The 15,516-nt window shown below is 36.2% G+C and overlaps 1 protein-coding gene across 4 annotated transcripts in view; it reads left to right on the plus strand.

Moving 5' to 3' along the window:
- LOC112056691 (irregular chiasm C-roughest protein) overlaps positions 1–15,516 on the plus strand; it is a 117,098-nt gene that overhangs the window by 86,975 nt on the left and 14,607 nt on the right. For 3 of the 4 annotated variants that reach the window (XM_052887161.1, XM_052887158.1, XM_052887159.1), the window contains exons 7-11: positions 5,221–5,329; positions 7,389–7,562; positions 12,137–12,239; positions 13,105–13,238; positions 14,052–14,178. In XM_052887161.1, the coding sequence (XP_052743121.1) occupies positions 5,221–5,329; positions 7,389–7,562; positions 12,137–12,239; positions 13,105–13,238; positions 14,052–14,178 (647 nt within the window). The remainder of the gene's footprint in view (positions 1–5,220; positions 5,330–7,388; positions 7,563–12,136; positions 12,240–13,104; positions 13,239–14,051; positions 14,179–15,516) is intronic. The other variant, XM_052887160.1, reaches the window with a different exon arrangement.

Here is a 15,516-nt window from a genome sequence, read left to right on the forward strand (position 1 = left end):
AAAATAAAGTATTATTATTATTATAAAGAGTATTTCAGTGTGATCGAATCAGCAGGCTCAGAGTGTTTCAGTGTGATCGAATCAGCAGGGTTAATATATAACTCGGTGTACCATTCAAACAATCAATCACTACATCGTTTTTTTTTTATCGTATTTTCGGTGTTTCGGTTTCGGTCGGTAACATTGTGTTTTCAACGAAATGACATAATTATCGTAGTATATAGTATAATCGTGGTAGTACCCGATAGTAACGTTTATTTAACGAAAAATTAGTATTTACGTAAATCTGTTGAAATAATGATGTTAGTTATGCGTATAAACTAAAAATCATTACGATTTGATGTGAAATGGTATAGTCAAGGTTATTTCGTTGAAATAACTATTTTAGTAAAACTATGTTGTGAGAGTGATTAATTGAATGCTACACTAAAATACATAATAGGCCCACTGATTTTTCAAAGAACCGAAGTCATCGAAAAAGCTCAATGAGTCGCGAAGCCGAAGTAGTAATGTATTTAGTATTTTCTATATGTACTTTATTATTTTCTATATAAAGTATTATACTATATTTCTGCGTACTATAATGTTGAAGAAATATATATTTAAATACTATATTTTATATATGCAAAAATACTAGGTAGGTACTTAGGTACATATAATATGGCTCGTTTTGAGTCATTAAGTAATAAATGTCAATGTTTAACTCGGGTACCTTCGGTTAACCAGGACTGTAGTATTTTATCAAATTCTGACTATATAGTCTCAAGCCAAAATGTGCAGTGTAATAATAGTGTCATACCAGTTCCGTCAATCTCAATTAACAATTTAAGCTCACATAGTTTTAATTTGTTGAACAAGGCTCAAAAAAAGACTTTAATAATTTCTGATAAGTTAGGTAAGGATTTTGGGTCCATTATGAGCTATTACCTAAATCATTCAGTGACTAATAAGTGTTTTCCGGGGGCTAGTTTTAATTATTTAATAAATAGCTTAAATTTAGAAAATATACTTGATTACTCAAATGTTATTTTGTTTAAATATTAAAAGACATCAAATACTAAAATGTGTTGAAAAGCTATTAGTATTACATAGTAAAACTAAATGTAAATTTACATTATGTGCATTTCCTTACTATAGTTCAATGGCTAAAGAAAATAAGCATATTTATAATTTAAATCTTATGTTATATAACTTGACATACCATCACAGCGATGCATTTTTTTATTTTGACATGAATAAGTTTACCTCATGTTATATGTTGACTAAAGATAATTTATATCTGCCTAAAAAATTTAAGCACCATATAGCTTCTCTGTTGGCTTACAACTTAAATGAATCAGTTACAAGTGTTGTAACTCAGTCTATTGACATTAATATGACATGTAATAATAGTGGTTATGTTTCTATTGACCAGAGTACGAATGATAGTACTGTCTCAGTCGTTAATTGTAATTTAACCGATCCAGTTACAAGTATTGTAACGCAGTCTTTTGACATGTTTACAACCTGTACTAATAGTAGAAATATTTATATACCTGACTGCAGTACCAATCCTAGTACTGTTACAATTGAAAATATTTTAAACTAGAAAATACGACAACGGAGATGCCCTGTAACATTAACCTTGTACATCAAAACATACAGAGCATCAACGGCAAGGAATTAGAAGTTGAACTATTTGTAGAAAAATTCAATATACACATCTTATGTATTACGGAGCATTGGCTCACTAACTCACAGCTGTCAGTACTTAATATTAATAATTATTCATTGTCAAGTGTGTTCTTCAGAAGGGCTGGTCATGGTGGCTCTTTAATTATTTTACATAATAACTTAAAATGTAAGGATCGAAAAGATATAGTTAGCCTTTCTGTAGAATGCATTGTTGAACTATCCTGTGTGGAGTTGGAACAAATTGTTATAGTATGCGTGTACAGACCCCCTCCAGCTGACTTTGATCAATTTGAAGAGGTAATGGAAGATGTAATGAGGCGATTGTGCACATCTTCCAAACAAATACTGATTTGCGGCGATTTTAATGTTGATATTCTAACAGAAAACTCAAAGTCTGTTAGATTTCTTAACTTATTCAAATGTTTTGATTTGACACATGCTTTTAACGAACCTACTAGGATAACCGCAACTTCAGGTACCTGTCTAGATAATATATTTTATAATTGTGTGCTTGAGAGAAAGAAGATAATAAATAAATTAAGCTCTGATCATAGTATCAATAATTACTATTTTAAATAATAAAACCAATAACAATCAATGGGTAAAGTATAGGCCAATAACTGAAGGTAAATTAGAGCGATTCAAAAACACAATTATTTCTAAAATTCCAAGTCTTGCATTTGAAAATAGTCATCCAGACTTGCTCTTTGGTACACTTTTCAAGACAATAGACAGAGAGTTTAGTAAAAATTTTAACTTCAAACGCATTAATGCTAGCCAAAAATTAAAGTTTAGCGAATGGGCTACTGTAGGTATCTATAAAAGTAGAGATAAATTGTACGAGTTGTACGAAGAAAAACAATATACTCAAACGCGAACTTATTTAGATTATGTAAAAAGATACTCAAAAATTTTCAAACGTGTTTGTATTCTTGCGAAATCGTTACACATCAAACAGAAAATAATTGAGTTTGAGAACAAGATACAAACCACCTGGAATATAATTAATAGAGAATCAGGAAAAATCAAACCGCGTGTTACGAGTTTTGAATTAATTGTCAATGACAAAAAGGTAAACACTGATAACGAGGTTGTTAATGCCTTTGAAGATTTTTTCCAGAATGTTCCTATCTTGTTAACAGATTCACTGGATTCGTCTGCTACGGAAGCTCAGAGACTATTAAGAGGCAATGTTAAAGAGTGCAACGATCTTTTTGAATTTCACCATATCACTGTATCTGACATTAAAAAATCTTTCAATTTGTTAAAATTAAAAAGAACTGGAGATCTGTGGGGCATGTCAGTGAAAGTAATATCTAATATAATTGATGTCATTGCTCCCCACTTAGCCATTATTTTTAATGAATGTGTGGACTTAGGTATTTTTCCGAACCTAATGAAGCATGGCAAATTGATACCACTTTTTAAATCAGGAGACAAATCAGATCTTAATAATTATAGACCGATTACAATATTGCCAACACTTAGCAAAGTCTTTGAAAAAATCATATTAAATCAACTTTTATGTCATTTTAATTTAAATAACTTGTTTCATCCTGAACAGTATGGTTTTACAAAAGGTCGCAATACTACTGATGCAGGGGCTAAACTTTTAAAACATATTTATGAAGCATGGGAAAGTTCTAAGAATGCTATTGGTGTGTTCTGTGATCTGTCCAAGGCGTTCGATTGTGTTGACCATAACACTCTTTTACTCAAGTTAAGCCACTATGGCATCAAAAGTGTTGCGCTTGATATCATTGCCTCTTATCTCAGTGATAGAACACAAAAGGTTTGCATAAATGATATAAAGTCGCACGGTTCCACTACCAAAATGGGCGTCCCACAGGGTTCAATTCTGGGTCCTTTTTTATTCCTAGTGTACATAAACGATTTACCATTCCATGTCAGCGGCATATGTGAGATTGTACTGTTTGCTGATGACACATCCTTAATTTTTAAGACGGACAGAAATAAAGATAACTCTGACGACGTAAACCGTGCCATGTCGCATGTGTCGCATTGGTTCACTGCAAATAATCTACTTTTAAATGCCAAGAAAACTAAATGTATTGAGTTTTCATTGCCAAATGTAATAAAATTAGAAAAGTCTATAATGATCGATGGTGAAACACTGGAAATGGAGAGTTCCACAGTTTTCCTGGGAGTGACCTTGGATTGTAAACTTCAGTGGGGTGCTCATATAGAAAAACTGTCTGGTAAACTCAGCTCAGCGGCATTTGCAGTGAGAAAAATAAGACAGTTCACTGATGTTGATACAGCTAGGCTAGTTTATTTTGCGTACTTTCACAGCGTAATGACTTACGGAATTTTATTGTGGGGCAAGGCTGCCGATATACAATCTATATTTGTACTTCAAAAAAGAGCAATTCGAGCAATATATCAATTAAAATCACGCGAGTCCCTTCGTCAAAAGTTTAAAGAAATAGGTATACTAACAGTAGCCTGTCAATATATATATAACAGTATAGTCTATGTAAGACAAAATATTAATTTGCACAAACGAAAAGGAGATTTAAACCCACGTCTTACTAGACACGGGCATAAGTTAGTTATTTCTGCATATCGTCTCCAAAGAGTAAAAAAATCTTTTGTAGGTTTGGGTGTACTCTTCTATAACAAGATCCCCAAGACTGTGATGGACCTGCCAATGCATAGCTTTAAGCAATGTGTTAAAAAACATTTACTTAGTCGAGGTTACTACAACATTGATGAGTTCCTTAAAGATAAAAGCGCTTGGAGGCCATTGGATCAGCTTCCACCTTCACACAGGAAATAAAACTATAAGAAATTGTAATTGTTATCAATTGTAAATTATAATACTGTATGACTTTTTCAAAAGAGCAACTGTTGAGTTTCTTGCCGGTATCTTCTCAGCAGAACCTGCCTTCCGAACCGGTGGTAGAATCTTTACAAATAGTCAACTGACGTGTCAAAAGTGCTTGTACTTACTACTTGAAATAAATGATTTTTGATTTGATTTGATTTGATTTACTATATTTTCAACACTGAAATTTTCTAAACACATCTTTTATTTAGAAAACTGTATGAACATTATCTGTTAATTAAAATTAAATCTAAAGCTTTATATCGATAAAAAAATGAACTTTTAGTACTCAACATATTTAACGTGAAAAACGTGAAAAAGCATAGGTATAATGTCTCTTATTTACTTAAGACAAAAAATCTTGAAAAGTGTGAATAAATACGAGTATAGTGTTTATAAAAACAAAAGTGCTTTGCGCTTATTCCGTAAATTTCTATATATGTTTTAAGCGTACCTACAATATTTTTTATGGCTAGGTAAATCTGAGAAATACTATATTTTCCTTAAGAAATTGGCAACCCTATGTCCTACAGTGGACGTCTATTGGCTGAAAACAATGATGATAGAAATGCTCAAATGTATATTTTTTAATTAAGAATTGGTACTATTATTGTCATGTCCCGAAACCGCAGACCGCAACATGCGACCGCTAGCGGCTAGTGCATAGTATAGATAATTACACAGATACGTCGTTACAGATCAGTATTGCGGTTAGTGCCTAACAAGGAACACCACAACCAGACAATAACCTGCCAAGCGCAGAACACTGCGGATAGAGCCTACAGGATGGCCACTGTTCATGTAGAGGTATGTTTCTTTTACATTACTAACCCCTAGTCGTTGCTTCACTTACGATTTTGTTAATGAGTTTTAACGTTTAAATATTATTTATATATTTTTTTATTGAAAAGAATATTTCCCATATCTTTATGCATATGACCAATATTCCGGTTCCCCGTTCAGTCGTAAAAGACTGAGTTAAGAGTGGGTAGGACAATAGACCAGCACTGAGCTTTTGAGAAAACTAATCTAACAAATCTATAATTTTTAGATAGTAGATAGTAAATGAATATTTTCATTCAAATAATGTGTTCCCGTGGAATAAGGGTGATAACTGATAAAAATGTTTCTGTTTGTAATTATCACTCTCAGAAATTAATAATACTGAACAGGACCGATGGTTTTAATCTGCTTTAAGAGACAAGGGAGCGATACAACACCACCAACTTCTAAACTTCTCGTCGTCATCAACCCATATTCGGCTCACTGCTGAGCTCGAGTCTCCTCTCAGAATGAGAGGGGTTAGGCCAATAGTCTACCACGCTGGCCCAATGCGGATTGGCAGACTTCACACACGCAGAGAATTAAGATAATTCTCTGGTATGACGGTTTCCTCACGATGTTTTCCTTCACCGATTGAGACACATCATATTTAATTTCTTAAAATGCACACAACTGAAAAGTTGGAGGTGCATGCCCCGGACCGGATTCGAACCCACACCCTCCGGAATCGGAGGCAGAGGTCATATCCACTGGGTCATCACGGCTCTTCTAAACTTCTGCTCCTAAAAAATTATTGGATGAAATAAAATCTAAATAATTATGGAAATGAAATAATATATTCCATTTTCGAATAATATTAAATTTAAATCTATACTAATATTATAATGCTGAAGACTTTGTTTGTTTGGTTGAACGCGCTAATCACAGGAACTAGTGGTTCGATTCGAAAAATTCTTTCAGTGTTAGATAGCCCATTTATCGAGGAAGGCTATATATTATCCCCGCAATCCTACGGGAACGAAAACCACGCGAGTAAATCCGCGTGGCGTCAGCTAGTAAGAAAATAAAACAAAACAGAAATTCAAAAGTCAAAGCAGGCAAATGGTTAACAGTTTAAAATATTTAAACTAGTTATCAAGACGAAATATAAAAGATACTTTGATTACGTTAGCTTAACTCAAAATTAAATTTAGCAGGATTTTTGTAAAATATCATTCTAGACGTTTTAAATCTCTTTTCATAATTTTCACTCGTTATTAAGTTTACTTTCTACAAGTTAGTAACTGACTAAAAATATAAGATTAAAACTGTCACCCTTCAGAGCTTTTGAACGATTCAATAGTTTTATCACCTATTTAGGAGTATTTTTTTAATTCTTAAAACACCGTACACTTCTTATTCAACCAAAATTCCATTCACCAATTTTCATGAATATTAAGAACTTTAAACGTGAAATGATTTACACTAGCGGACGCCGAGTAGTTTCACCCGCGTGGTTCCCGTTCCCGTAGGAATACGGGGCTAAAAAATAGCCTATAGCACTCGGGGATTGAGTAGCTTCTCAACAGTAAAAGAATTTTTCAAATAGTTCCAGAGCCTATTAAAAGCATACGAGTATAAACAAACAATTGTTATCGCCGCGTTGCAACGACTTGCGGTACGGACGGGATTCGTGTGCTCGTGGCGTTCGAGCCGTCCACATCTCTTGTTGTGTAATTCTTTATGGGTTACTTGGGATAGGCGGGGAGAGTGACTTGAGTGGAAAAGGGGAGTGTTTGTTAACAGTCAAAGGATCCAATAACCCTACACACAACGTTCACAAGTGCGTGACTTCACTCAAGGTCTATCTCTGCCATTCTGGGGTCTTATTTTGGTTACAGTTTGATTTGTTAATTAAGTCGTCCTGACAAATGTTATGTATCATAACCTTTGTTCGACATTAGTTTTTTTAATTTTTGTAATCACTTCTCAGTCTGCTAAAACAATCAAATCTTTCCTCTTTATTAAATGAGTATAGATGAACAAGTCTTCATTACAATAAATTTACACCATTAAAGTAATAATTAATATATTTTGTTCTCAGGTTAAATACGCTCCTAAGATCAAAGTATCCGTCAAGAGTGCGACAGTGAACAACAAGATACCTGAAGGAACCGAGGCCCGGATTCGATGCCTGGTTGACGCTAATCCTCCCGCTCAAATCTACAGGTGGTACCTGAATGGTAACCCTGTGGTTGGGGACTATACCGATGAAATGGTAAGATTGAAAATTTTGTCCTAAGTTTCAAAAGCACATAATATGTTCCCGTACCACTAAAGCAAATTATCTTTTTAACGTAAAAATGGAACCGACTACAAAGACGTATTTCAGTTATTTTGATTTTAACACAAAATACTAAACCGATTTTAATGAAAATGAAACAGTACCAACTTGGAAGTATACTCTTTCGAACAAAAAAATAACTTTTAAAATTGGTTCATAAATGACGAAGTTATGAAGTAACAAAAATTATACTAAACTAAAACTGAAGTTTGACAAATAATATACTACAGGTAAAATGAAAAGCCGTGATAGCCCAGTGGATATGACCTCTGCCTCCGATTCCGGAGGGTGTGGGTTCGAATCCGGCCCGGGGCATGCACCTCAAACTTTTCAGTAGTGTGCATTTTAAGAAATTAAATATCACGTGTCTCAAACGGTAAAGGAAAACATCGTGAGGAAACCTGCACACCTGAGAATTTTCACAATTCTCTGCGTGTGTGACGTCTGCCAATCCGCATTGAGCCAGCGTGGTGGACTTTTGGCCTAACCTCTCTCATTCTGAGAGGAGACTCGAGCTCAGCAGTGAGCCGAATGTGGGTTGATAATGATGAAAATGAAAATTGTATGAATATGATATCACAAAAATGGCCTTTATGGAACGGCGTGGTCCAAATTTTGAATTGATTTAAATGTATTTTATTTCATCATATGAAAGGGCATCATGGCACAAGCTTTTAAATTACTTTTAATTATTTTCATGATTTTTAAACAGTAATTTTCGATTTATGACGAAAAATGATTTGTACTCAAGGACTCAAAGATTGAAACCGCTATTTAAAGTATCAATCGTTTATTCTATATCTTCTATACTTATAATAAAACTGGTTGAATTCTATACATTTATTAGCAATTTGAGATTTCACTTATACCTACCATTTGTAACATCAAATGTTACCGTGGCATTACGGACGCCAACGCCATCTAGAATCTATACTTATAATATGAATTCTGTACATTGAAGATATTTTGAAAATTTTTGTTGGGGGGCATTATATATAATCGATACTGAAGCTAGAAATATTTTTTTTCCATTTTTGTCCGTCTATCTGTCCGTGTTTTTTTGTTATTCGGGCATCACGCTGAAACTACTATATGAATTCAAATGAAACTTGGCACGGTTTAAGATCATAATACGGCAAAGGTTAAAGGATACTTTTTATGTAGAAAATAAAATAAGAAGAGGATGAAATAGGTTTTGAAAGTTTGTATGGAAAGTCCTTCTGTAGTACATTGCTAGTACATTGAATAAGCGTAGCATTTTACGTTTTTTTAACTGTTCTGTGGGAAGGCAGCTTAATATCCCGACACTGTAATCAAAACCGTTAAGTTAGCAATCGCCTGTGTGAGTTTCATTTCAGTTGCATGCATTACATATGCAGTGCATTGTTGGAAAACTCTGTGTAACAGTTTCCTACAGTTGTTTTAACTGCTTTACCGGTTATCGTACGTGGATTCAGATTATAAGGTCTTCGGTTCGAGCTTCGGGTAATCACACTAATATTATAAACGCGAAAGTTTGTGTGTGTGTGTCAGTGTGTATGTTTATTCCTCCTTTACGCTGCGGCTACTGAAGCGATTTGGCTGAAATTTTGCAATGGAAATAGATAATTTAGATCAACACATAGGATAGATTTAGGATAGGCGGGATTTGTGAAAATAAAATCCACGCGGACAAAGTCGCGGGCGTCCGCTAGTGTAAATATAAAATTACTTAGCAGACTCCCGCGACTTCGTCCGTGTGAAATTTAGTTTTTTACAAATCTCTCGGAAACCATGGATTTTCAGGGATGAAAAGTAGCTTATGTGTTAATCCAGAATAAAATCTATTTCCATTCCAAATTTCAGCCAAATCGGGTTAGTAGTTGCGGCGTTAAAGAGTAACAAACATCCATACGTGCGTTTATAATATTTACTCTTTCTATTTTCTATTATATAAAATCGACGTTTAGTATATAAGGTGTGTTAGTGACGTCATAAAATGGACGACAGTATTTTTGACGTTTGGAAAATTTGAAATAAGAATAAGAAATCCTTAACTTTTATTAACCCTCATTCCATGAACTACATTTTATGACCCGAGCCACACGTACCTGGGACCGATTCGAAGCGACAGCTAACCACTGATCCATTGAGGCAGTTAAAACACGAGAAATGGTTCATACATAAACACTAATGCAGCATTCCCAGAGCATTCATACATGTAGCTTACTCTGCACCCTCGCACATTGTATGAACGCACTCGTATAGTTGAAAGCTATTTTACTTAGTCACCTACATCCACTTAAAGCGATAAAATCTGCTGTATATTATCTACACTCATACGAGTATATAAAGCCATAGACATAGAACTATGCCAGTGCCAACTTTCATAGATCAAGATCAACGGAATCAAAACCAAAGAGTTTTGATTCCTTTGAGAGTGTTAAAATTTTTTTTTTTCGGAATAAATGGCCGTATTTTTTACGTAAATTAAGAAGTTATATTTTTTCCCAGCTTCACGGGACCGTAAACCTGAGTATGTACTTGATATCCACTAATTTCCGAAATAAAGGGTCTTGACTGACAGACAGACAACAAATTGATCATAAAAGGCTTTCATTGTTTCCTTTTGAGGTATAGAACCCAAAAAAATGTGACTAAATCGAAAAGAACAACTTAGGTCTAGTACCATCCCATTTAGTATTTAAAAATATTTATTGTCACAGATGAAAATAGAATTCAACTGGCCGTTATATAAATAAAACAATATATTTATCAATTTCAAAGTATCTAAAATACAAAAAGCGTGTTAATAATCACTATAAATTGTCAGACTCAATTTCTCCGAACTTGATTGTTTTACGACGTAATAAATTTAAAATAATGTAAAATCTAACGTGAAAAGCAACAGAAATCGTGACTAAAACATTTATAACATTAAAGAAGATTTTATGCAAATTACCAGAATTGGATCAAAATAACACGAACGGAATTCTAAATTCAGAAACCCACATAAGTAAAAAAAAAAACAAGAAAATTCCATATTTAAAAAACCGGCTTCAACACGAATATAAAACCTATTACAAGGTAACTAGCGAATGCCCTGCGGTTTCATCGGCGTAGTTCTCGTATACGTGGGTATATTAGGATAAAATATAACCTATCTTACTCGCTGATAACGTGGCTTTCCATTAATGAAAGAGTTTTTAGAACCAGTTTAGTGGTTAAGGCGTGACAAAGAAACTCACATTCGCATTTATAGTATAGGTATGTATCAATTAATTTGCTTACTTGAAATAAGTTGACGACCATTGGTGCGATTCCTAATGTTTCGTTAGCATATCTGGTTTTCTTTGGAGAGGTCTGGGTCCTAGTGGGGACCTAGTGGGGGGTCGACCAACACTGCGCTTTTCGGTGCGGGGTCGCCATTCCAGCACATTGGGACCCAAACGTCCATCGGCTCTTTGAACTATGTGGCTTGCCCATTGCCACTTCAGCTTCGCGACTCGCTGAGCTATATCAGTGACTTTGGTTCGTCTGCGGATTTCCTCATTCCTGATTCGATCACGCAGAGAAACTCCAAGCATAGCTCGCTTCATCACCCGCTGAGTGACTTTGAGCCTTCTAATAAGGCCTAAAGTGAGACTGACTGACTGACTAAGTAAGTCGCGTTTATAAAATTCCTCCAAAACAGTTTCATGTAAAATAACGTCACGACGAGTACATGTTGCTTGCACTGTAAAAAAGTCATCAGATCTCATATACAGTCAAGCTTCTAACTCTACATCGCATGTAGTGGTGTATCAGCCTTAATACATTCTCACTATGAACTCGTCAGTTAAATGTGAAGAGCTATAGACGTGCTATGACGTCACGCCTTACATCTTAGAGACATGCTATTATCAATGCAGACACGCGTTGCATATAAACTATCACTTATATGATCTAACTAAATATACTGTGAAGTATTTATTCATATTGTATATGAATCCTTAAAATTGTCATCATTATAATCATAATCAGCCGATGCATATCCACATAAACCTTCTGAAAGTAGTTTTTAACACCACTTTTTTGAGTCGCAACTATCTGTTACTCGCTTAGTGGGGGCCGACTAACACTACGCTTACCGTCGCGGGGACGCCATTCCAGAACCTTGGGACCCCAAGGTCCACCGTCTCTTTGAACTATGTGTCCCGCCCTATGACACTTCAGCTTCACGACTCGTTGAGTTATGACTACTTGATGACGCGGGATAATCTGAGCATAGCTTGCTCCATCGCCTACTAAAGGCCATCGTATGAGGCCCTAGTAAAAACTAAGTCTCGAATCCGTAGGTCATTTCTGGCAGCACATTGTTCAAAAATTTTCGTATTCAGGCTGACTGAAATTTTGGGCGACTTTTGCGGAGTTTACCAAAGGCTGTGCAGCTGAGTTGGAGTCTGAGGTTCGCCTCTTTCTAATCAAAACCTAGGATATAAGACCAAAAAAATAATGCTTTAAAATAAAAGATTTTTTGTTTGTTTCAGATAATTTTCAACGTGTCCCGTAAACACAATAAAGGCGTAGTCAAGTGCGAAGTGAGCAACTCTGCGGGAGTGAATGAGGCTTCTCTCACATTAAATGTTACTTGTAAGTTAAATCTATAATGATATATAAAAGCTAAAGAGTTTGTTTGTTTGATTGAACGCGCTAATCTTAGGTACCTACTACTGGTCCCGTTTGAAAAATTCTTTCAGTGTTAGATAGCTCATTTATCGAGGAACTATGAGATGCCAATTTGCAGATTCTTGATCTCAAAATCCCAAGAGGAGATAAATTTATTCAGCGTCCTTGGGTCTAGAAAGGAAATAGCTATAATGCTGGACGTCCACTGCAGGTTAAGGCCTTTTGTAGGCACTTCCAAACAACACGATCCTGAATCACCTGCATCCAGCGAATCCCTGCGACCCGTTTGATGTCGTCAGGGCTCTGGTGGTTCGACCAACACTGCGATTTCTAGTGCGGGGACGCCATTGCATTGATAGCGCATAACGAGTTTGTGCGTCCAATAACAAAAACGTACCCCCTGATAATTGACCGACAAGATTACGTTTAATGCTTAATTTTTCGATACAATCAGCATATTATTTACATAAAAGCTTATTTACAAAATAAAAGAGACTGTTGACAGCAAATACTAGGATACAACTTGATTTTAAAATATCTTTTTTTCACTCTTTAATTTGAAGTTTACAAGCTTTTTTGAAAGTTGTTTCATCCGAGCAATCGGGGCTCTGAATGCTCGGATGCTCTGAAGTCTGCCAATCCGCATTGGGCCAGCGTGGTGGACTATTGACCTAATCCCTCTTATTCTGAGAGGAGACTCGAGCTTAGCAGTGAGCTGAATATGGGTTGATAACGAATCGGGGCTCTGCTCGGAGTTTCTCTCTGTCACACAAAGGACCCAGAACCTGGTAAATCCATGGAATGCTAAGGTATTTGTCTCTTCCATCAGATCCTCCATCATTTCGCACGAGGCCCCGTAACATAGAGGCGGAGGAAGGTGCCAGTGTCACTTTAAGCTGCGATGTTGACGGTGACCCTAAGCCGGAGATACGTTGGCTTTATCACGAACCAGGCCGAATCGGGGTAAGTGACTACCATGGTACTATTTGATATAAAACATGAGCCTTGATAGCCCAGTGGATAAGCCTCTGCTTTCGATTCGGAGGGCGTAGGGTCGAATCCAGTCCGGGGCATGCAATTCCATGTGCATTTTAAGTAATTATATATCACATGTCTCAAACGGTGAAGGAAAACATCGTGAGGAAACCTGCATACCTGAGAATTTTCATAATTCTCTACGTGTGTAAAGCCGGCCAATCCGCATTGGGCCACCGTGGTGGACTATTTAGCCTAACTCCTCTCATTCTGAGAGGAGACTTGTGCTCAACAGTGATTGGAAGGGTTGCTAATGATGATGCATGATGATAGAACATGAGCTACCTTGTTGTTCCAGTGAATGGTTAGCTTTATGAGTTCTAATTATGGGTCTGGCTATAAAATGTGGAGAGGTTTCACATTCTAGCTCTGTCTTAATTTTAATTTAGCTTTTACGTTTCCTCGGCTGAGTAAATGGCTTTTTAGTTTTCAATATTGAGCTTTCTTTTAAGAAATAGTCAGTAGGAGCTGGAGTTGGGAACTTCGTGATTTCACGCCTTCTAGCAATATGCTTACTGTTAGCCGTTTATACTAACCACTTGAACAACAATGTAGTTCCCATACTACCACATTATTATGTCAGAAGATACTACTATAGCTTAGCAAGTTCTTTGATGACACTACCATGATATGCGGACGACGGGGGAAAGAACTGCGCGGGTATGAAGTGAATTTGCCAAGTCATAAGTAACTTCTGACATAATGTTTAGACATTTTTCTGTGAACGTGGTATACTTCCAGCAGGTCAAGGGGAAGGCGCCCAATCTGAAGGTCTACGTAGAGAGACGTACAGCTGGGCGGTACATCTGCAAGGCAACTGTGGATGGATACCCGGAGATTGAGAGTGAGGCCACCATCTTCATTAAAGGTAAGCCTTCATCCATCCATTCATTTATATATCTACTAGCAGACGCCACTTCAACTCCCACGGGAATAATGGATTTTTCCTGGATGATGATGCAGTCTAAGATGGAAGCGGGCTAACTTGTTAGGAGGAGGATGAAAATCCACACCCCTTTTCGGTTTCTACACGACATCGTACTGGAACGCTAAACGCTTGGCGGTACGTCTTTGTTGGTAGGGTAACTAGCCACGGCCGAAGCCTCCCACTAGCCAAAAATGTTTTTCAATAACCCTCATCATTCAGTGAAAGTCTTGATTTACATGATACCAAAATTATCCTGTAAACAAAAAGGTACATAATCAATATGTAGTATAAATTAAATTTAAATGTCTGTCTGTATATTTTAAGATTATTGTGTTTTATTAAGTGCTTAGGATCACGATAAAAAAGCACAAACAAACTTTTTTTTTTAATTTGTCTGGATGTTTGTCCAAGCTAAGCTCTGGAACTGGTTAATCTTTCACTGATATAATATAGGTCACTAAACAACATACAGGATGTTCCGCAATTAATGGAGAAAACGCAAACGACACCACCTAATTATCTAAAACCAATTTGAATAGTTTTACATAATTATGTGGTGTATCTAACATTTGCGTTTTATTAACTAGCTGACGCCGCGCGGTTTCACCCGCGTGGGTTCGGTTTCCGTAGAAATACGGAGATAATATTTAGCCTATAGCCTTCTTCGATAAATGGGCTATCTAACACTTAAAGAATTTTTCAAATCGGATCAGTAGTTCCTGAGATTAGCGCGTTCAATCAAACAAAGAAACAAACAAACGAACGAACGAACGAACCAACGAACGAACGAACGAACGAACAAACAACGAACTAACGGACGGACGGACGGACGGACGGACGGACAAACGGACGGACGGATGGACAAACGGACGGACGAAGAAACAAACAAACAAACTAACGAAGAAACAAACAAACAAACAAACAAACAAACTAACTAACTAACGAACAAACAAACTAATTCTTCTGCTTTATAATATTAGTATAGATTTCGGGACACCCTGTATAAGCTACTTATCGCGGTATTTGGGAAAATCATGCACAAGAAGACAAAGGCCTTCGCTTGTATAAACTTGTTAGCGTATCGATACATGAGTAAATTCCATAAAGCTGACCGTCCAGCTATATCCGGAGATCGAAAGCGTTTTCTTTATCAAAGGTATCCTGCTCTTGATACGTTCGTGTTACGTAAAAGATTGTCCGTATTGAAAACTTTGTATCAAAGCAGGAGTTTGCTACAGATGTAGAACGTGCGAGAATTATTGCGTGGGTACATTCAAA

Source organism: Bicyclus anynana, chromosome 18, assembly GCF_947172395.1.
Source record: "Bicyclus anynana chromosome 18, ilBicAnyn1.1, whole genome shotgun sequence".
Classification (NCBI taxonomy): Eukaryota; Metazoa; Arthropoda; class Insecta; order Lepidoptera; family Nymphalidae; genus Bicyclus; species Bicyclus anynana.